The sequence below is a fragment of the Mytilus californianus genome, unplaced genomic scaffold, assembly GCF_021869535.1.
Source record: "Mytilus californianus isolate M0D057914Y unplaced genomic scaffold, xbMytCali1.0.p SCAF_6, whole genome shotgun sequence".
Taxonomy (NCBI): domain Eukaryota; kingdom Metazoa; phylum Mollusca; class Bivalvia; order Mytilida; family Mytilidae; genus Mytilus; species Mytilus californianus.
The window spans coordinates 80265531-80291010 of NW_026262712.1; the positions used below are offsets into that span (position 1 = coordinate 80265531).

At 32.4% G+C, this 25480-nt stretch overlaps 1 protein-coding gene across 1 annotated transcript in view; it reads left to right on the forward strand.

Moving 5' to 3' along the window:
- Positions 1-1065: 1065 nt before the first annotated feature.
- The window catches only part of LOC127706632 (uncharacterized), a 116701-nt gene continuing 92286 nt past the window's right edge, over positions 1066-25480 (forward strand). The window contains exons 1-4 of the mRNA XM_052211288.1: positions 1066-1248; positions 2945-3049; positions 21425-21501; positions 23757-23933. Of these exons, the coding sequence (XP_052067248.1) occupies positions 1157-1248; positions 2945-3049; positions 21425-21501; positions 23757-23933 (451 nt within the window). The 5' untranslated portion in view covers positions 1066-1156. The remainder of the gene's footprint in view (positions 1249-2944; positions 3050-21424; positions 21502-23756; positions 23934-25480) is intronic.

Sequence of the window (25480 nt, forward strand, 5' to 3'; positions counted from 1 at the left end):
TAATAAAGGATTTCCGTTTTGAATTTTTCTTGGAGTTCGTTTTTTTTTTTTTTTTTTTGTTATTTTACATTCGTTTTCTTTGTTTGTTGCAAAAAACAACGTGCTATGATCTGTGACTTAAAGTGTATCATGGCACGAAACATGATCGCATGAGGTCTCGTAACCATGCAACTATATCTGTATCACCCTGCTCAGTCTTTCATAAAATTGCATATCAGTTACATCAAATATGCGTTTGGAAGGGTCTTGATAAAATTGACTCAGACTTATAATCGAAGAAAAACTGGCAATGCCAATATCATAAGAACAACAATCTAACAAACACTACCCGGTAAAACCCAGCAACACGAACATGTGAAAATATACAAGATGCATGTGAAATATATGAGCATAGACCAGTTTTGTACAAGTATTCTGCAAACGTGTAGAGCAGAAAATAGGAGATCGGCATACATAACTTGGAATGCGACCCATAAAAAAGCAAACATACTGGTGGAATGGTTGTTAGGCGTAGGCCAGCTGACGTATAGCCCTGAAATTGAAAATGTATAAATGTAAAATTGGAGCTCTGTATATACTAGTTTGGTATGCAGGCATTCAAATCCGAAAATTGTGAACATACATATGAAATATGAGTTTAACTTGAAATAGGTTGATATGTAGCCATGATATGTCCTTAACTGTCGAATGTGAAAACATGTCGTATCGCACGAGATATGGTGGTGAAATCTATTTCTCTAAAGATTTTAGTATAACCGGAAAAATTCTTGGAAGATATATATAATGACAAGCATAAATAAATAAGTCAATACAACGACCCTTTAAAGCGATCACGTTGCAATTAGAACAAAAGATGTATTGTCTTCAAACAAAAATTACTTTGTTTGCATAATTTTTTTAATTTGAAATGAGAATCCATTGTTATTAGCTAATGATTGAACTAATAAGACAGTACTTAATTAATTAAACAGATGAACGGTTACTAACTAGAACAATTACAATTTAAAAAGGTCTTCATCTGAAATTCGAGAACAATTTAAAGTTTACTTTCGTCGAACGATTTTAAAGCGGATTGTTAAATACTTTTTTTAATCGATTTTTGAATTGGGACTTAAATCTGTCCTTAATTTCTTTAGTATGCGTTTAAGCTAAGAACATGGATGTGAAACTAATTTATTTTAGTTGTATTTTTTTTGTAATTTTAGTGGATTTTACTTTTGCTAATGATTTCTGGCTAAGCGAAGGAGGGTAGGTCCAATTTTATACATTTATAGTTGTTTTTGTTATTGTAAATGAATACTAGAAACAATATAAAAAAATATAACAGAAAATTTCATTGGCATAGTTTGCAGGCTGATCAAAGAGGTCATAAAAAGATCCACTGTGACCAAAGTTAATACTTCACCACAAATAGTCCTGATTTTTAAACACCCCTGTAGTAGTGATGTTCTTTATGTTATCGTTCGACCTCTCTTTTGAAAATATAGAGAGTATACCTCTTTTTATTTTATTTAATATATTTGACGAATAGGAGGCCGACAACTCTGATTATTTGTTTTTATAACATTGTTTAATTTATTTTGTTGAGTTCCAAAAAAAAGGTGATTGGTAATCGCAATTTTTCGAAATTTTCAGTAAAGCTACCTCCATTAATAATATTTCAAAATGCTATCGACAAGTCTTTTAACTCTTTAAAATTTGCTTTTGCCTATATAGTCCTTACAATATTAATAAATGTTGGACATCCTAGCTTCTAGTAACTGTTTTTTGCAAAGTATGCAAAAATATTATCGCACCTTAAAAACTGACATCCTCGGCGAAAGATCTAATGTACCTGAGAATTCAATATTTGCCATAAACATTTTTGTAAATTATTTGTTTTCAAAATAATTGTCATTGCCATATATGCATTTAATTTTGTTGTGTATCTTTTCCCAGAGAGCTTGTATTTAAATCACACGGTTAATATCCCCACCCCCACTAATATTATATGTTAGTTAGGTCTCAGACAGGGTATTTAATGTGACATTCCCGGCTTAGAGTTTATAACCCTTGAGACGAAGGCGAAGGGGATACATGTATAAACCCTAAGCCGGGAATTTCACATTATATTCCTTGTCTGAAACCTGAATTACACTTATATTGAGGATAAACCCTGCCTAAATGTTTTTCCAGTACCAGATATTTGTTAAACATTCACCATGCAGTATATATATTTTCCGCATACGCGAAGGATTTTGTTATTTGCTGTGAAAATAATTCTATCGTGTATGCAATAATTTGTAATAGCACTTTAAGACATTAATTAAGTATTTGATGCGTAAATCGCGTGATTTTAAATCAAAAACGTATTGCTGACGGATACAAGTCATTATTTTCCCTCTGTGAGCCTCTGACGTTCTTTAAGTGTTTCTGTATATAGCTTCAAATTACGTCACATAGTAACGTTCGTTATGATGTCTTTGTTGAGGTTCCAATTGGGGTAAAAAAAAAACGTCGCATATACCCCGGCAGTTTCCTGAATATAATCATACTGACATTTCTGTGTTGTTATCCAATCACAAAAGTCGACACATTTATAATCCGTAATATATATATATATTTATTGAGAAGCCACCCCTTTACATCGGGGGCAAACACCAGCGGGGTATTAGTGTTTGCGTCATACAAACTATACAATATATACAGTGTACGTAAACAATCACATCACTATAAATTTAAAAATGTCAATATAACCGAAAATGTATTTCTTTTAAAATCCAACCTTTGAATATAAAGATTTCTTATGAATTTATGAAACCAAATGCCCCCTATTTTCATGTAACATTTGATACTGTCAATAATTTCTAATAGTTCCTTTGTTCAGCCTCTCATTTATGTAAAAAATATAGAAATTTCTTTACAAGAAGAAGGACAATAATATTGTATATCTTTTTTTTTTAAGAAATCACGTAAAAAAGACTACTTGGTATTCAAAAGTAAAGTACAAATTGAGCAAAATAAACCTGGAGTGTGGTTTATGGGCTTTGGGTAAATGTACCAGATATAGGTAAATATAAGATATATATTGTAAGTTGAAAGTTAGAAGATAGAATATATATGACAACCCAGAAAACAGCACAAAAAGAAAGCAATAAACACTTGTAAAACAATTATAAATACGTTCTAAATTGTAGTTATAACATAGTAGCGTAATTAATCGTAATTGTTCGTTTAAGACCTCCAATATTCGGTGGAGAAAAGTGCAAAGCAATTGCAAGTATTCACATAATCAGGTGAATACTATACAAGTTTTTACCAACAAGTGATTATCAGCTTTGTAAGACAAATGGGTATGAACTCACTTACTTACCAGTTGAATGTTAAGATAATACTCTACAAATTTCATATACGAGCTTCGTATTGATTCAGAATACAACTTCACATTGTCCCGTCATATTTTGCACGTTAAGTGCAGCAAAGGCAGAATTTATTTTTTCGCGCAAATAAAATAAAACATTGTGACGCAAATGAAATATTGACTTTTTAAAATATTGACGCAAATGCAATGCGCTCGATTAAAATCATTCATTTTGCACATCAATTGGGTATATGTAAATGCAAATCCGGAGACTTAGCTAGCGTATATAATAGCATGTATCAAGCATAATATTTTTTTACATATATCGATAATATAGAAGTGTTATTCTGCACAATACATGTTCATTGCCGTTGAAGATAATTCTTTAGAAAATTATATGTGGGGTATAAACATCTCGCCGATCGAGAATCCCATACCCCGAACATCACAGGGTTGAACTTTAGTGATCATAACACACTGTGACACAAAACCACACTACCACAGTAAACAGCCATGTAAATGCTCCAAAGCAAAATCAAAATGGAACACCTCCATAAAGACCTCAATATACTATCAACAAAAATCACTGATATGTATCAAATTCGTGCTACAGTACAATAATTATAGGACACATTCAAAAACTCTACACAAATTTGATCAAGAACATCATATCAAAACTCATCCGCTCAAAAACAAGCCTACCATGGATAACCCACAAAATTGGAAAAATGTACAAAAAGAAAACTAGGCTATACCAACGAATCATAGTCATTTCATACCATAACCATTTCGTACCACCCATTTTGTACCATAACAAAACCATTTCGTACCATAACCATTTCGTACCATGACCATTTCGTACCATATGGAAGATTATAATGTATACCATTTCGTGCCATATGGAAGACTATAATGTTTACCATTTCGTACCATATGGGAGATTATTATGTATACCATTTCGTGCTATATGTAAGACTATAATGTTTACCATTTCGTACCATTATATGCTATTTTTATATGTATTCATAATTCAGTACTGAAGGTTTAATTGCCTACCATTTGAAAGAATGTGCGTCCAGGAAATTTCTTGATTGGATATGAGAAAAGAACCCTGTTTTTTTGTTATATGATTGATTGGATGTAATTACTGTCTAAATGGTGTATACTGCACATGTTCTTTTATTCATTTATTTCATGAATATCAATTAAAAAAAAGCAAACAGATATTTAATTTATTTTATTATTTATTTGTGAACATATATACATAACAATAGCAATAGAAAGAACAATAACAAATTGCACAAAATTGAAACTGGACACGGAGTCAACTAAAAAAAGATAATTCTTTTAACTGCACTAAATTGTATACTCGAAAGGCACTCAAATTAAATTAATGATTTATTTAGTCCTTTAATTGCAATAACGTGTAACCTTATAATTTAGCTGTATTAAAAAAATAAAAAAACTTAACCTTATAATGAATCTGTACTAAAGTAAATTAAAGATTAGTCCTTTTATTGCACTTAATTTTAGCATGAAAATTAATATGCACGCAAAACAAAAAGGGATAAGTCATATTTTTGCACTGAATAGAAACACACTCAAAGTTCAAACTACGGCTGAGTTGCTAATAGTTGAAGAAGCAAAAATTATTCTTAAAAATATGTAAAGTTAAAACACGTTAGTGCATCAATGGTCAATTTGGCTTGCTGAATCATAATGGTTATACAATTTGTGCATTGTAAATATTTTTATCATATGCCACTGTTTCATTGGCAATCATACCACAACTTCGAACTTTTTTTATGTAAAAAAAACAAATTATTGGTCTAATGATACATATTTATTGCAATGCATGTAATACTTACTCTTCCAAGTGGATTTCTGGTACAACAAACGACCGTCTGCATGGTGATGTTGAAAGAAATGTTGGTACGAAAAGGTAAAGCATTTATCTGTATGGTACAAAATGGTAAATCTTTTTTTCCATATGGCACGAAATGGTTTCTTATGGTACAAAATGGTTTATGTTCATGGTACGAAATGGTTTATGTTCATGGTACGAAATGGTTTATGTTCATGGAACGAAATGGCAAATTCATGGTACGAAATGGTAATTTTGGGTACGAAATGGCAATGGTACGAAATTACCTCATACCATACCAACAAGCAAAGAGAACAAACAAGTTGCTTTCTTTAAAAAAAAAGAAATGCAATACGTGAACCCTAAAAGCTGTTTTTATTGAAATTTGAGATATGTTCATTGTTATCTGAACAATGGCTTGATTTTGATCAGTGTTAATAGCTTTATGCCTGCTCTGCAAGGTTTTTGTGATGCTTAGGGTAGTAAGTATTGAAATTTTTAAGTTGTGTGCTTCGTGCTCTTAAAGTTTAAGATGATAACCTCTTTTGTTAAAAACAAATACTTTTTAAAACCTTTTACACACTTTGGGGACATCGCTGAATTTTTTCTGAATGATCCAAAATATTCGTTTCAGAATAATCTTTAAACGCTAGTCACTTTTTATTTTGATGTCATATATTTTAATTTGTGTGTCATGAAAAATGGCCTGCAAATATAATTGTAAATATATCTAATTTGAATTGCACTGTATCCTTTTCACCTTCATGACCAAAACCAATTCATAAAGAAAGCTATTAATAGCCCAGGCAAAATAGTTTACACCTAGTACTTGAAAATAAACAAACAAAAATGTTAACAAAAAAAAAACCTAACATGGTCAAGCATGAAAATACCACTGAATACCCATCTCCTAAATATTAGTTTAAGGGCCACATTTATGAAGTGTTGTAAGGTGTTCCTGTTTTATCTGAACACGACTTTTTCATTAATTTTTAAAGGGTGTCTTTTAAGTGCTAATGTTACACTACTGTCTTAAGGTTAGCATGTAAAAACATTTGAACCAGCTGCATTTATATGCACCTGTCCTAAGTCAGAAGCATGTTTTTTAGTGGTTGTAGTTTTTTTGGTGCAGTTCATATGTGCTTAACGTTTCTTGTTTGTAGTTAAATTAGACTGTTGTTTTATCCTGTTTGAATTGTTTTATAATGGTCTTTTAGGGGCCCTTAATAGCTTGCTGTTCGATGGGAGCCAAGGCTTTGTGTTGAAGGCTGTACTGTAACCTATAATTGCTTATTTTGACAACACTGTGTCTTGATGGAGAGTTGTCTCATTGGTATTCCTATCACATTTTCTTATTCAAAAAGATATTCCCTCCAACACCTGTCCTAAGTCAGAAGCATGTTGTTCAGTGGTTGTAGTTTTTTTGGTGTAGTTCATAGGTGCTTTTCGTTTCTCGTTTTGTATTTAAATTAGACTGTTGGTTTTTCCTGTCTAAATTGTTTTACAATGGTCATTTTAGGGCCCTTAATAGCTTGCTGTTCGGTGTGAGCCAAGGCTTTGTGTTGAAGGCTGTATTGTAACCTATAATTGCTTACTTTGACTACACTGTGTCTTGAGGGAGAGTTGTCTCATTGGTATTCCTACCACATTTTCTTATTTGTAAAGATATTCCCTCTGACATTTGACAAATCCATTAAAATATACTCTAAATACTGAAATTAAACTGTTTTTGCCTTGGAGGAATCTCTTTCATTGAACATTCTATCCTTTTGATCTCTTGCTTGAATCGTTTTATACTGGTCATTTGGGCACCCTTTGTAGCCTACTGATCGGTGAGAGCCAAGGCTTGCATTGAAAGTAATACTGTAACCTATAATTGCTTATTGTATCTACATTGTGTCTTGATGGGGGTTTGTATTATTGGCACTCATACTACATCTTCTGATTTTTATATTGAAGCAGTTTTGAATGAAAAAAGATAATGATTTCCAATATTGAAAATGTTTTGTTTTTTTTTCAATTTAGTTGTTTTTTTTTTCAATTTAGTTGATACTAAAGAAACTTATTCTTCAACTATATGTCATATATGTTTCTTGCTGCTTCTTTGTTTAAGTCAGAGTAATGGTAAATGCAAAAAACAAAGCAATTTAAAATCAATAATATTTATTTTAAACGAACATGGCAAGATTATTTTAGAGAAAATACAAAAGCTGATGCACTATAAAATATTAAAGTTTCATATAACATTTTAAATTTCGAAATCTCATATGAATCATGCAGACACATGTCAATTATGCAAAGAAATTACTTAAACAATTTTAGATTTTGAAACTTGAACTTAATTGGGGAAAAGTGTCTAAATAAGAAATTGGCTTAAAGATTGAATTTAAACTGGTTAAGAAATTCATTTTCTCTGACAGATAAATTATATATTAAGCAATGAATTCTTGTTCTAATAATCTAAATCTCTGGTATTCATGGTATTACTATAATGTGCCTATAAAGTACAAAATATTCACACTTGTAATAAAAAGTATGTTTTAAGCAATAATGATCTTAAAATAGATTGCCAAACAGAATTGAAGTTTTCAGGCTCCTTAAAAAGTTCATCTAATCTAGGTTTTAGATATAAATATGTACAAAACCATATAGTATTTTTTCAAGAATAATTTTGAGTTGAAAAACATTTAGATATCTGACATTCATTGTATAGAGATTAATATGTTGGTAAGATGGAGATTAATAATTGTATGTCCAGTTAGAAAAATTACTGCTCTAAAAATATTTTATAAGATAGAGCGGGATTCTGTTAAAGAAGTTCCAATCAAAGTTTACATAGAAAACATGCATTAATAAATGAAAAAACAAAGCAAGTTTATAAAAAATATATCTATACATATATACACAAGTCCAAAAAATCGTTACTATGATCAAGTACAACCAAAATACATTCATCCGAAGCATACATCTTAAAATCACATATTCATTATTTAGAATTTAAACAAACATGCATTCTTCCCTAGCAAACATTATGAAACCACATATTTATTATTTAGAATTTAAACCAACATAAATTCTTCCAAAGCATACATCTTAAAGCCACATATTTACTATTTAGACTTAAATGATTTTTATTTACATGTAAACCCAAATTTATATATAAAATAAAAAAAACCAATGCAAATTGATTAAAATCATCATACAAGGAAAAAAAACTTTATAAAGTTATAACAAGGAGGTTATATAACCTCCTTGGTTATAAATTGTTGAGTACAAAAGTATAGTTTTTCTTTAACATGTCTAATTTGTACAATAACCGATTTGTTTTTGCAACGCAAGATCTACATCACAAAAGTAACACTTACAACCCAAACACCGTAGCTGTTATATAAGACATCATAGATAGTTTCGTTTACACAATTATGAAAACAGTTGACCAGGAGTTTTTAATTAATTGGATAACGCGTTTACAACGGTACATTGTCAGAGCTCTGCTGCATTGTGGTCCAAATCATTGTATATAAAGTGCGAATCCTGTTAGTTCATTTTCACTGTCGTATGCGATATGTCTATTGTAGAATAAAGGATGATGGGAAAAACTGCGTTTGTTCAGAGGCGGATTTAGGGAGGCAGGGGGCCCGGCCCCCCCTTTTGCGGGAAAAATTTGGTTGATTATATAGGGAATCACTGAAGCGTGACTGGAGCGGGCCCCCTCTTAGGCAGTTAGTGGGCCCCCTCTTATAAAAATTTCTGGATCCGCCACTGCGTTTGTTTACTTTTTGAAAATAAAAAATAATTGATTTGAATGTATGTTTTAACACAATTTCATTAGAATATAACTAATTAATGTATAATAACAGGATTAAAGTTCAAAAAAGTGTTATTAAAGCAGCTGAATCCATAATATTGATTACTGAATGAGATTCATTTTAACTATAAATGCGATGCATTATCACTGTAAGTGCGATCATTTCTGATGTGGAATTTTTGGAGGTGCGATGAATTTTCATTGTTGTTTTATATGATAATTTGACATGCAACAACTAAAAATTTGTCTTTTAATGACTTCAATATTGATTATATTTACAATTTGAAATGCAAGCTAGTCGTAGATGCTTACTTCAATATACACGGGTATAACCAACGTATGGTTGATTCCGGACGTTGTGCGTTGTGTACCGATCGTCGATTTTTTTTCTGTACGTTCGTTGCGTGTTTTCGTCATAGTTCTGTGCCGTTCGTTAGTAAAACATCGAGAACATAATTAGCTGTTTCTATTGAAATACCTATCTTTTATTTTTTGTTAGCAAGCATTTGCAACTACTAAAACTATTTGACATTTCTTACATTTCATATTGAAGATTAAAACAACCTGAATTTTGTATTGGTTTGACGTGATCTTACTAGAGCTAGAGAAGCTCACTTATCGGGGGCGCCTGATTGCAATTCAGTTTCTTAGAAATCCAGTATTTTGATCTTGAGGTCAAAGGTCAAGCTCACACGAAGGTCAGGGTGATATGCGTCACATCGCCATAAGGTGATACATGTTCATATCATGCATATTCAAATATTTTTGGTGAGTTTGCTATTAGTGTGTCATGGATCCGAAAATATTCTGGAGTAGAACATCTATGAATATAACGTATTTTTATGGCGAATTTTCCTTGAAAAGTTTAATTAGTACTCGCTTAAAAAAGCTTTCAAAGTTTGTCACGCCGTACCATACATTTTTCTACCATATTGATAGGCTTTTGCACAACGAACAGTACAAGAATGTACAACGAACGGTGAATGAATCGTACAGTGCCAAAATTCTGAGGTCAGTTTTTCAAGTAAATGTCTGCAAATAAAATAAAACAACGGGTTTCTCATTCGCATTATGTATTTCAAACAACAACAAATCACAAAATACACGGTCGCATTTAGTGTAAGAGCCAACCAACTATGTTCTATTTGTAGTTTAATCAAGTTTGAGTTACACAGAGTGTTTGTTTCGTGATGTTTCACAGACCTGTCTATTTAAAATAGTCACAGGGTGTTCATGTAATATAAATAATATACAATGCTGTCAGGAGCAGTAAACTTTGTTTTCATAAACATTGAATACTTAACTGAACAGTACATCAATTAGTCTTTGGTGAAAATATTAGGACGGTCTATCTACCAAAATCGCTTTGCGATGCAGCGATTAACGTCCGGAATCAACTATACGGCGGTTATACCCCGTTATATATAACAATTTAGACATGTAACAATAAATTGTATTCAACATATCCGTGTATTCTTACAATTACGTATTTGCTTATTTGTAACAACGATTTATAAGAAATTCATACATAAATTAAGGTTGCTCGAACTTTCTTTACTGTATAAGATGTACTCAGACTTTGTAAAACGTCACCAGTATCTGAGCAGAAAGTAGATGAACCAGGTGTATGTCAAGGAACGTCTCGTCCTTTTTTTAAAAAAAAGTTCATCGGAAGGTACCAAGACCTTGTTGATAAATATTCCGTATCAACTTCACAAATAACACACGATGGTCTTGAAGTATAGATTCTGGGTACTGACGTTGTTTATCATCTGAATAACGTGTTATAGTATTCTTATAATTGTCTTTTTGAATATTACTTTTACTGTTTAGTCTATTTTTGGTGATATCCATTTGACGTGGCTCGGTACTTATACATCCCGTCATTGTGTTATTGTGCTATGGCAAGTTTTTGTATTCTTATAACACAATGTTGACTGTTGTACCCCTATTTTGACATTTTTACCTATTATGTCTGTTTGTTTTGTTCACACATCGTTGTCAATATAATGGAATTTTATGCGACTGTCATACAAGTAAGAGGTTTAGCTAGCTATAAAACCAGGTTTAATCCACCATTTTCTACATAAGAAGATGCCTTTACCAATTAAGGAATATGACAGTTGTTATCCATTCGTTTGATGTGTTTGAGCTTTTGATTTTGCCATTTGATTAGGGACTTTCCGTTTTGAATTTTCCTCGGAGTTCGGTATTTTTGTGATTTTACTTTTTATGCATACACAATGGCATGAGAAATATCAATTATCCAATCATCTAAGCGTCAAATGTAAGGCAATTGTTTGTGCGAGATGAAAAGTTACCACTCACTCAATCGTGAAATGAAGATCGTTTTGTGAACGCTCTTTGTTATCTAAGATGCATCCATTAGAGCCTAATGCTTGTAGTTTAAAGGTTTGGTTGGCTTGCTTGCTTTATTTGTATAAATGTTTGCTCAATCTTAATTACAATGCTTAAGCAAACATTCATACAAACGAGGCAAGCAAACAAACCACACCTTTAAACTACAAGCATTAGGAAAACAGCTCTAATGACGTTTTATTAGTACGTGATGTAAATTTAGACCGAAACAGAAAACTTTGCTTTTTCGGTAACGTGGATTGGCTTTACTGTCCAAGATATATGTATTCAATGATGGCGTGTCACACATGTATGAAAGGATAAATTTTATCCTACATACAGATGTGGATCTGGACAATTTATTAGAGAAAATAGAGTTGACTATATTAGCAATAAATGCTATTTTTACGGAATTTATTGACATTTTAAGTTATACAACATTAATAATCATGTTAAAAGGTACATTTTTCTGCAAATGAAACTAAACTGCTGCTTTTAAATCTCTTGCACGCTCTGTTCGTCAACTATTCTTAATATTTATCTCGCTGCGTATCAAATTTACACCTGGATGGCTGTTAAGGCGCGATGAAAACCCGTCCGCATCTCATACCTATATCATGAATTTGTAAAAACAGTACACATTATATCTTATTTCTTATTTTATTAAAAAATAATGAATTTGTCGTCTGTTTATTTATCATTCTACATTAGAAATTCATAACGGATACAGTTCAAATGGTATTTCAGGATTCGCACATTATATACACTGCAAATTCATAAATAAACAAATATCAAAATCTCCTAAAACTTATTTTACAATTTCGTATTTATCAGATTAAACCCGAATATTCATCACATGTCGTCTTAAAGAAATATATATTATTTGTTTTTTATATTTTGACGAAAATTTTGATGAGCCTTAATTACTATAAATAGAAATTCGTTTTCTTATCTCTGCCTGCATCTACCATTACTCGGTGTCTATAAATAGACATTTGATATCTTATCGCTGACCCTGTTAAGTCTGCTAATATTGCATGCATGATTAACTTTGATGTTATCGATCGTAATTTACGCGGCACATTTAATTAATCTTCCTAAGTCATCATTTCATTTTCATATCTTACATGCATCTGCATGATCAAATGTAATTTTTTTAAATATATTTTAGATTTTAGTTATTTTTTTATGAAATTTAATTTCTACCTATTCACATTTTAATAAGGAAAAAGGATCCAGATGTACCTATAACAATCTGATTTGTAATTTTAACAAAATGGAATTAATGTTGCAATATTTAAAGAAAAATAAATTACTGTAATTATTTCATTTTGCAATTTTAATTAAAATAAAAACTGAAATGTACTTTCATAATTAATTTTAACGTTATTCTAAATAAACGATTTTTTTTTTAAATCCTCGTTTTTTACACCTATCCTAGACGTAAAATTTTATTAAAATACAAGAAAGACTTCCTTTTAATTTCAGTATTAAAAAAAAATAATGAAATTCCTTGTTTTGTACATCTTCCCTAGATGTAGAATCTTAAATGGAATGCTAGATGGACAACTTTTTTGATTCCAGTTTCAACGAATCTTAAATACGCTAAATCGTTTCAAATATATCACAATTGTTTACATGAAATCTTATTTCATATCTGAACACAGCTGGTATCAACGTTTGACTCTAATTAAAATAACTGCGCATATAGGTAATGTAAATATTAGCAGCTTGTATTTGCGTGGAACTCACATGAAAATAACTATGGGCAAAGGTTGTTTGAAAATTAGGCAGTTTTAAAATCTATATTATTAACACAGCTTGCATCAGAATAATTTTCTTAACATATGCGACTCTAATTAAAACTAAACACATATCTCTATAGCAACTTTAAAATGCTAATGCATATTCAATAGGTCGATTAATACGCTATTGCGCATGTAGTTCCGAATTGAAACTGTATTTTGAATATCAAAGGGGGCCATAGAAAGAACAGATGTATTCCGAAATGACTTCCGGTGTTCCGAAAGACTACGAAGGTCGTCCAATATATACTGCGTGAACCCTAAGGGGTTTACGCAATAACTGGACAAACTATAAATATTTCTAAAAAGAATGCGTACGAGAAGTCAGGAAGGATGAATCGGGGAATACATCAACAACACCATAACGGACGGATTTTTAGAAATACATCAAATCCAGAAAACAAGACAATAGGAGTATCACCTTTGAAAAGCAACGGTCATATAGTATCGACAGTAAAGGGAAGGCAGATCTACTGATTCACCAATTCAAATCAGTATTTACCAGAGACAACAACAAAACTCTGCCTTAAACAACAATACACATAAGGAACACAATCCTATCCCTAGAAATAAAATATTAAGGTGTCCAATAACTGCTGAGACAAATAAATCCACCAAAAGCATCAGTACCAGACGGCATACCAAATAGAATCCTCAAGGAGTGCTCTAAACAACTAGCACCATGACTTGCACTAATATACCAATAGTCAATAAATACTGGGTCACTGCCCCGAGACTTTTTAAACGCTAACATCTCAACCGTATTCAAAAAAGGAGACAAACACGCGCCATAAAATTACAGACCGGTATCAATAACAGTTGTGCCGTGTAAAATACTAGAACACATCATGTATAACCATGATAACCACATGCTAAACCACCTAGATAAGCACAGGGTACTTTCATCACTTAACTATTGATTTAGGTCCGGATACTCATGTGACACAGCTCACAGCTATTAGACACACTGCATGACTTCATGAAATCATATGATGCTGGTAACCAAGTTGATGTCGCTATCCTGGACTTTTCGAGAGCATTTGACACCGTGCCACACAATAAATTATTACACAAACTAGATGAATATGGTGTGAGAGGACCACTTAATAAATGGCTGGAAATGTTTCTAACCGGAAAAAGATGAAAGTTATCATTGATGAAGAGGAATCCGAAGAACTTAGAGTCGACTCAGGAGTTCCACAAGGAACAGTACTCGGATCCCTTCTCTTCCTCTGTCATATAAACGACCTGCCAGATGCAGCTAAATCAACAGTTAGCGGACATTCTGCTGATGATTGTCTGCTATACAGAAACATTAAAACATGACGTGATCACACACTACTACAACAAGATCTGGTTATCTAGAAAAATGGGCCGAAGATTGGGACATGTGCTTTGACTCAAGCAATGTTACATTCTGAGCATTAAGAACAAAAACCTAAAATTCTACAACTTAGATGGACACATACTCCAACAGGTACAACACAATCCTTACCTAGGGCTTCAAATATCTGACTTAAATGGACAACCAACATCTCAAATGTAGCCAAGAAAGCAGATTCAACATTCTGCTTTCTCAGACAATACTTACGATTCTGCCCAAAAGACAAAAAGAAAACAGCATACACCTCATTAGTAAAATCGACAATGGAATATGCGGTATATTATGGGATCCATATATAATGTACCACAAACAACATCAATCAACTAGAAAGGATCCAGCGTAGAGCTGCGCGATTATCACAGGGGATTACAAATTCAGAGACTGAAGAATTTTTGGTAAATAGGAAAATCAAAAGGATTATTAAACCTAAACATTTTGAAGACTTTGAAAGTTTACAAATATAAATAGTTAACAACTCAGTCAAGAACAACTCGAAGGCACTTGATACATTACCGTTACCTTTACCTGTCCTGTATCCTCTATAAGATGAACCACTGGCACTGTTGTCTTTTGTCAGTGTAGATTCTTTTTGAATCCTTATGAATTGTCACTACTAGTATATGAATATCCTCGGACACAATAAAAACGGCGCACTTATAAAATCAGTTAGATAAAAATATTGAACCAATACTCTGTACACTGTTCATACCACACCAACATTGGCACCAGTTTTTTAGTTCATCCAGCCAGAAAAAATTAATAGCTTCGAGACCATTTTTCCATTTATTTTTACACAGGGAATTGACTAATAAATCATGAGGGGATGGAAGTTCATAATTGTCAGCAAGTTCCAAAATTTTTATAAACCAGCTTTTAGAGTCCGTGTTTTCATAGCTAATTGTCTATTTGCAATGTTATATTCAACATAGTTTTTGTTTGCTATTATGTTTCTGAAAGTACACAGCATTCGATTATGAACAACAGCTTCAATCGGAATCTGACCCAGTAGCAATGGGGTACCAGTACTAGTATAAACGATTCTCTCTGGTAAATGCTGGATTTGTTTCATAAGTTTAAAGAAATAGGTACTAAGATTTTTAATATCTTTTGCTGACAAACATAGCACATCCAATCCATACAGCAATCTTTGGATAACATAGCATTTAATAAGATGGAGAGACACTTTTGGGGTTATACCATTAAGGCCATGAAGGCCTGCATCCATGAGAGCATAGACAGTTTTGCGTATTCTGTCGGGTAAAACTTCTTTTGTGCCAGTTTTTGATCCATTATCCCGCTTAATTCCTAGATGGGTTGCAGTATTAGGAGTTTTCAGAACTTGACTGTTGATGTTCCAACTATGAGTTCCATTGCTTTTACTTTGGAGAACACATGATTTTTGACTTCTAATAATGTATCTTTGTTTTATTGGCATGAAACATCTGAATATCGGGCATAGACTGTAGTTCGAACGGGTCATTTGAAATTAGGGTCACATCATCAGCTACCGTTGGTACTGCACAATAAACTGAGCCTATCATCCTACATGTTTCCGAAATATCTTCATCGCAATCTGCAACTTTGTCATTATATTTTAAAATTGAGGTAGTCGAGGACATTTAATTTTTTTTTGTCATCTTTGATGTTTTACCAGGGTGTAAAATTGTTTATCATTTGTTTCACCTAGTATCATTATTTCTGATATTCTATTTTGACGTTTATTTGCTTCATACTTTCTCTGGACAGAACGTAGGTTTTTCTTAATTGCTCTCATTTTTCTATAATTTTTACTGTTCCTATTTTTATCACCCTCCATTTTCCATTTCCAATGAAAGAAATTTGTCTGTTTAGCAAGATACGACATTTGAGGAGTCCAATCATGTTTCCTGTTAAAAGTGTTCTTTTTCCTTGGTTGTAAGTTTTCAGCTGTTGAAACTATTGAATTGCATATAGATGACATAAATGAGTTGATATTACACACTGTTAAAGACTCAGATTCCTTTATTTTCTTTTTCATCTCGATGTCAATCAATTTTTCGTACTCGGAAGCGTCCATTTTGTTCCATTTAATTCTGTGAACATGTACTTTTTCATTAAGTACCTTATCCGTCTGCATATCTCTATGAATTAGTACCATTACAGGGTCGTGCCAATATGTATTAGGAGGTTCTCTCTGAAATGTTACATATAGTTCCACAATCTCCTTGTTTTCAATAAAATAGTCAATTTATGATTCATCCCTATTCTTCAAATGTTAAAACACAGATTAATATGATAGGCTTTGCTGAGTGTATTCGAATGGCTATTACTCTATTTCCACCATCAGTTAATTTTTCAATATAGTTCGCAAAACCGTTTTTGTAGCATATGGCTACCCCAGCATGTCCACGTTTACGTTCAAGTGGGTCTATAATGATTTCATCATCATAGCATTTTATGTGACTTTTAAAATTTAAATTGTCAATATAGTCTTCAATTTTATTCTTTTCCCAACTATGTACCCAATGCTCTTGCATGAAAATAATGTCAGCTCGTTTAGACAGGTTTTCCAAATATAATTTGTTTGATGTGAATCCTTCAATATTAAAAGATAAAATAGTAATTGGCTTTTTGTTGTGGCACTTTAAATCATGACTATTACAAGTTAACTTCGTAGAGTTTGGTTGACTTGACTGTACATTCACATTATCGGAGGCAGATGTTGGTTTGGTTGAAGTGGATATATATGATAAGGCACATGTTGGATTGGTGCTATCATGTGAGGGTTTCTTGGTGGTATGTTGAGGAAAGTGTGCTGGTTTGGATGATGTCTCTGCTGTGAAGTTAAGATTAGAGATGGTTGCATGATCGGATGATTCGGATACGCCTGTTGTGTCACAAGAGGTTTCTTGATTGGAGTATGGACATTTGGTTTCATTGGACGTATCCGGTTTTTTTTTCTTTCATCCGTACGTGTTTCTTCTGGCCTTGTTTGTCTAAAAAATCCAGGTTGGTTTCAGATTGTGAATCAGGTATTTCATCTGTTCGTAGGCAGAATTCTTCTTCCCTAAAATTATCACTTTTTGGTGTGCATGTATTTAAATTGTCACTACCAGGATCAATTATCTCAGTATTGTGTCTGTTGTTACGTTTTTGTCTATATGGACAACATATTATAACATGGTATTGGTTGCCATAGTCATGAAATCGTTTTTCATATCCATTAGTTGTCACTTAGATTATTAATTTTGTTATCCTGCTTAATAGCATCATATTCCAATGTTTTTATTCTTTCTTCTAAAATCCATGATTTTATCTCCCATTTTGGTCTCTAGAGTGTTCATCATCATTATGGCTTTCCTTTCTTGCATAAACACCACTTTTTTGTTTTTGAATTCTGAGCGAGGTTTATAAGTCTATAACATCCTGTTCAAGTTTTACTGTGTATGCTCTGTTTGTTGCAAGCTCCTTCTTTAAAGTGTTCATTTCTGAGTCCAGTTTACGTAATTGGCTATCTTTATTCTTCAAACGTTTTTCACTAAGAGCTAATTTTGTTTTCAAGTGGTTGATTTCCTCTTCTAGTATTGAGTTAGAATTTTGTATGTTACACTTGGTCGGACTTGACTGTTTTTGTGATTGTACACTCACTGGGCTTTTATCTTTTGATTGAGCAAGTATTTTAGTCTCAGTCAGATGGATACTTCTCTTTACATGTGTAAATGGAGAAAGCATATATTTTTCATCACTTTTTTTGTTAATATCATCAGCAATATTGATATCATTGTGCAAGGTTTGTATTGTAACTTGTTGATTACTTGCACTTTTGTTAAGATCTGAGTTTGTATTGGTAGCAATTTCTGGAGAATGTGAATTCTGATTAAAATTTGTATGGTCATTTCTAAGTTTTTCGCACCCTTTACAGATATACAGGATCGTGCTATTTTCTTCAAGTTGTTCAATATCTTCTAACGTGATATTTTCACACTCATAGTGCACCCAACGATAGCACGAGTCACATTCTACAGCCTTTGAATCAGTTTCACACAATAATAAACATGTTTGACATATTGAGTTTTCATCTTTTTCATTATCAATGCATTTGTTACTATTTGTTATCGATAAGTCAGAGCAAGGATTAGTATTACTATACAAATCCTTAGTCAGAGTAACAAGCAGTAGGTGCTGAGTCATAGGGTTTCTTTGCTTTTATATTTGTTTCTTGGCATTTATTTTTGTTAAGGAAGCATTGACAATACTCTCTTATTACGATCTAGAATCAGTAAAATGTCAGATAGTTGTGAAGATACAAAGTCAATTATATGATTCTGGTTTTCATTCAAAAGCACTCTAGCGGTCGAATTGTAGAAATTTCAAAAGCACTCTAGCAGTCGAATTATAGAAATTCAGTACAAATATCTTTTTTTCTACCTTTTGTTGCATTAAGAGATTACGAGACAATCGATCCAGATTTATCAGTGGTATTTGTCTGATTTATATATATATAGACCACGTAGTATAGACTCACTTGCAAGGGGACATGTACAGTGCATTGGGTATATTTAAAAGAATAATATTAAAAAGTTACTAAAAATCAGTTAGTAAAATCTAAAATGAGGTTCTTGAGTACACGGGAAGTACTGATATATCTTTATCTATATATTTTCAAGATGGCGGCAAAGTATAGCCGGCGGTAAAAACACACTTTTGACAGGTCTAGTACTGGTTTTAAACAAGAATGTTTTAAGATAACTAAAATAACGACGATGAGGTGAATGTTTTTGTACAACTATATATACATGTGCATTAAAACAAACTGCTTAAAACGTGCTTGGGTATCATAAAATATCAGGAGCTAAAAAGCGTGTCAGCCATCTTTTCTTCTACATCCGGGACAAATAAGCAAAACCGAACAATTCAATATCTCATTCTTCGTTAAGATTGTGAGTTGGAAGATGTAGTGTGCAACAAGTCAGTCGAGAGCTTCAAAACAGCCGTCCAACACCGTCAATGTGAGCTTTCTCAGAGGTTCTCTCGTCGAGTTAAAGCTTTCGAGACGTTTCTGTCACACAACCAGTTCAGTCAACTTAACTTATGGGGTTTTTTAATGACCTTGACTGGCTATAAAGCCCTCGCACGGTCGGTAGTTCGGTCATTAACCGACCGTGCGAGGGATGTATATCCAGTCAAGGTCGTAAAACACTTCCAGTAGTTTGGTCATATATATCGTTTCGACCACCGTGAGTACCAGTTCGGCCATTGACGATTCGGCCACTCATTTTGATTTCATATCGTTCTTAATATATATAATGTACATTAATTGTATTGACAGAAGACTTACTAGTACTTTGTTTTAAAAAAGAAAATTACTCACCGAAAAGTGATTTTGTCAAAGTGTGCATCTAATCTGAAACAAGAATATTATATGTCTCTGCAGGAACATATACTGTTCCCAGGTCCCTGATACAAGAAATTTTTATGTCACACATGATTAAAAAAAATAATGGAGTGTAAAAAGTAAAAAGAATACCTGTGGAAAATGTAGAAAAAGAAGTAGACTGTAATTTTCAGAATGATTGAATCATGTTTGCGGTTATTGGTGGATAGACAACCTACTGATTATTGCGCCTTGCCCTGTAACTTGCGTTTTGTCATAGTCCATTACACTGTTATTTTTCAATAAAAGAGTGAAAGAGGCATTTTGAGTTCCTTTATGACTCAAAGTCAGTACTGTAAAGGGCAAAATCAAGAATTGCAAATTTGGTACATTCGAAGTAACGCTACAGAAAGGGAAAATTAAACACAAATGATAAGTTTCCTTCCCCTACATTCTTCGATCACACTTGTAAACTGTAACAAAACAAATGCAAAACTTGAAGTAAGTGGCAACTTGTACAAAAGAAGGTACAAAAAATGTAATACGGTTATGCACACACACTCAAACATTCCTTCGTTTATCAACCACAGATATGTCTAAGCAGGAACATAGATATACTGTTCCCAGGTCTAAGCTATCTGAAATTTGGTCAACATAATTGTATACACGTGACTGTATATTCCCAGACGAGTACAGCTCTTGTGTCTTTCAGCTCAAAGATCTTTCACACACATCATAAACACGTACTGCATAACAATTTCATAGTTTTACCACGAAACATACATACTAGGATAACAATCCACATAAAAAACGTAATATATTTGATTTTTTCTGTTCACCAATGTTACCAATGTAACGTAATATTAATGAAAAAATTATTACTTTTAATTGCACATAAGCCACACATGAAACGGCACATAATAGTCAAAGTTGTGAATGAATTAGAAATATGAAGATAGATACTACTTTTGAATACTCTAACAATTGAAGATTAAGAAAACTTCAAAAATAAATCGAGATTTACTTTATTTTCAGTCGGAAATTGTATTGCTAAACCTTTTGTGTGAAGTATATTCAGTCATAATGGTTTGCTTTCTTATTGATGAGGGGTGGATAGGGGTCCCTGATTCCCACTTCCCTATCCCCCAACTCCCACTTCCCTCCCCCTTTATTCCCAAACGAAAATCATTCCATAAATTTTTCCTACAACATCTCTATTTTTACTGCCCCTCTTCCGCCGGTTCCCACCCCCTGACTCCTGGTTCCCGTCCCCTCATTCTCATGTTCCCTTACCCCTGTCCAATACCTAATTGATGTATACCTCAGTTCAGGAGCTGAAACATTTCAGCGTGTCAACTCTTGTTTTACCATTTTAGTCATGTTAGCCTGAATAGTGAATGCCTTTAAAATATTTAAGCAAAAACAAGTTGATTAATGCCAATTTTGATCTTAAAAATGAGAGAAGCTGTTGAAATAATGAGTAAACTATTTTTTTCTCTCATTTTCTTTCAGGAGTCAGTTTAATTCTAAACTAGGGTGTGATGATGGATGGACCTACAAATCTTACTCTGATAAAGAATGTAACTATGGTAGGTCATTTTTAATATTTATTTTTTCCCTGTCCCAGTTTGATTTCGTGGTTTGCTTCAAAGTGTTTTCATATTTTTCTGTTTTTTTGGTGGTAAAATTTTTTGTTTTTTGAAAGGAGATGGCAATGTTTTTATCAGTCCATCTAGCTTTGCATCTGTTAACATGAGTAAAGCAGTTACCTAGTATACTTTAAAGTTTGTTTTTGTTTCATTCAGATTGCCAGTTGCTCAAAAAATTGATCGACAATTCACATATATTACTTTGGACTTGGCGAGGGGGAGTATGGGGATTGCTTACTCTTTTAAAATGTTTCCTGTTTTTAAAAGTATTGAAAGACAGTTTTCATTTTTTGTTTTTGTTTTGAAGGAACTATAATAGACAAAGAGAAAAACTTTAATTGGCAAAAATGTTTTGCAAAAGTTATACCTACAAATAAGTCAGCATGACTGAAATAGTCAATCACCCCTTATGGGAATTATTGCCCTTGCAAGTTGATTTTGTTTTTTAAAAGTTTTTTGCATAATCTAGAATAGCGATAAAGAGAAACTTTGAATAGCAACAAATGTTATTTTGAAGAACATTAATTGCAATGCCATTTGAAGTTTCTGATCTAAAAGAATGTCTGCAAGAAAAATTCAAAGTGGGCAAAAATTGCTTTTCAAGGGCATAGATCTATATTTTAATTAGAATTGTTCTTGAACAATGTGAGTACTCAAAAAAACACACACACACACAATATCTAATGACAAAATACAGAAAGAAATGTCATTAGTTTCAAAGAAAACAAAACATCTGCATCAGTATGTTTAAATAAGTACATTGACTCTTGCATATTTACAAGAGGGAGCATCTGTATCCCATGGATGCATTCTTCTTTTTTACGTTGAATGACGCATGAATGCTGTGTTCTTATATTCTTCTTGCAAAGTTCAGATTTGCTTATAAACTCAGAACAAATAAATTGCATAAAAAAACACCATTACATTGAACCAACTATTAGGAAACTATCAAATGTTCATTTATAGCTTTTATAATTGACATGAATAGTCATTAATGATAATATTAAATTACTAATAAAAAAGATTGTGCATATTGAAGCATTGTCAATAACAAAGTGTATGTAATATTCACTTATTTACATGATAAGAAATGAACAATTAGTAAGCAGACAATCAAACAATAAAGTAGCAAGTTGAGTGGAAAATTTGCAGTTTTAAGACTTTAAAAGGCTTGTTATAAAGTTCTAAAGCATGATCGATTTTGTAAATTAATTAAAATTTAGAAAGTACGTTTACGGTGTCATTTTACATTTTTTCAATTTTTATGTGATATGTAATATGAATAAGAATTATACTCTTCAAAATTGAACAAAAGAGAATTTATATGAAAACCTTTGTTTCTATACATTTCTTTATAAATAATTTTTTAATACCTATGCTTATAGTATTTCTCAAACCTTCAAAATGAAAAGGCAGAGGGTACATCATACTTAGTTGTATATATATTATTTTTAAAGATAATTTATTTCCTTTTTTCCTTAATTTGTGGTTTTTATGTATCATAAACTATAATATACAATTCTCACAGTTCATGTTTAGAGAGGTTTTACCTGTGCGCCAAAGGCAAAAGCATGTATAGTAACTGCTTGACTCTGTCTGTCTGAAAGACCTTGGGTAGAAAATTTACGTGAAAGTTTTCTTGGCTTCTATGGAAGCAAAAAATGTTTTTGGTCTGGAGCTTGATTATGTTGAAATGTAGTGTGTAAGCAATTTTAACATCTGCCGTGCAGCCTCTTTCTGTTTGCTGATAGTTTAAAATTTTACAACATTCATATTGTACAAGGAGCTAATCGTTTAAGAGGAGAAACTGGTTTGCTGCTAATGAAATCCTATATGTGTATTTCACATGTATATAAGTTGCTTATTATTAAGTTTCTTCAAACTTTCAGAAATATGAAAATTGTTATGCTAAATATGTTATATTCAAATCTATATATTTTCAACCCTTAACATTACATCAATGAAAATAATTTATTCAAGTCAAATTGCATTTAATTTTGGTAATCATCTTCATCAGTTAAGCTTCAGTACACATGTTACCTGATCAATTGCATGCAGCTGACACACGGGTGATCACAGATGATGATCCAGACCCTGCATTCAGTATTTCCACATCATAACAACAATGATGTGTACTTTTAATAATATTCTGTTACTAAGATAGAATTAATTTGCTGTAATTAATGTATTTTTAGCAATATGTGATGGAAAAACCAATTTCAATGGAGCTTGTAATATCTATTATCCTGATGACCAACAAATAATTAGAAGTCATAGCTCACCACTGAAGTCCAGTGGAGGAAGCTGTACCGGTCCAAACAACTGTATTGACTGTAATGATGGGTTTTACTCTGATGGCTCTAATTGTAGAAGTAAGTATTTCATAATGGAAACCATATGCTGAAGTCTTTTAATAGGACATATATAAGTGAATATTATTTTAAGTGATTTCATCTACGTGTAAACCAAATACCTTTGTTATCAATACCTGTTTGTCACATGATCTATATGTTCACTTGTTTAATGACACAACTGAAATCACAGAATTTGAATATATCTGAGGTTTGATGGCAGTCTGCTGGATTTTAGCTGGGGTATCTTCATTTTTTTTAACCCACAGGTAAAGAACATTTTACTTGAAAAGTAGTTTTTGTATTGTTTCGACAAAGTCGGACAATTGAGGCTTATAGATGTGATGTTTCCAGTGACAGCAGCCTCAACAATTTAATAGTTTGTTATCAAATCAGTGTATGCCTATAGGGAACCACTAGAGGTAGGGCAATGATATTTGGAATGGAGTTGTATGAAATTTGCGCATCTCATATCCATAGAGATTATTTGTCCATGTCCCCTCAGTCATTGTCTATTGACTTTGAAACATTTGTTTAGTTTTCATTTATTAGTTTGTGATTAGGTCAGTTCATGGAGAACCATTAGTAATAGGTCAATGATATTTGGTATGCAGATGTATTAGCATTGGCACATCTCATTTCCATGGAGATTATTTGACTCCTCCCCTCAGTCATGGTCTTTGAATTTTTGCATAGTTTACAGTTAAAGTTTGTGATTAGATATCAGTTTAAGATGAACCACTAGTGTTTAGTCAATGGTATTTGGTATGCAGTTGTACAGTATAAGCATTTGCAATTTCATTTTCAAGGAGATTATATGGCCCTGCACCATCATCATAGTCCATTGACTTTAAAACTTTTGCATAGTTTACTTGTTAAAGTTTGTAATTAGGATAGTTTTAAGGGAACCACTGATAATAATCAATTCAATGATATTGGGTATACAGTTTTGATCAGCCTTGGCATTTCTCATTTCCATGCAGGTTATTTGGCCCTGCACCTGTCTGGTTAATTGACTTTTAATGTTTTGCATAGTTTACAAGTTAAAATATTGCCATTTTAATCTGCATTAAACTATAGTTAACTCTTGTTGTCTCGAACTCGGTTGACTCGAAATTTTGGATGAGTTGAAGTTTTCTCGTGGTCCTGATCTTTGTTCCATATGAATATATGTATTTCGACTCCTGATGAGTCGAAAATTTCGGTTGACTCAAACTAAATTTACGGTCCCAAGGTTAACAAAAGCATTCAAAATTCATTATTTATCTCGAACTAATACACATATATGTCAAAACATGACCTCTGGGATTTAAATGGATTGAAGTGTTAATCTGACAATACATGTGTAATTAAATTTCCGGTCACTGACCAATGTATTGATTAATATGACATTCTTTTTCCACGAGTGTTTACCTAAGATTATCCTTGATTAATAATTAGTGATATATTGTAATAGTTTATGAAAAATTATTTAAAATGTTTTAAAAACAAATTACCGTAATCATACACTAATGAGCTTGGTTGTGTATAAAGTAGGGATTGAGACTTCCGTGGTGATCAATTCAAAA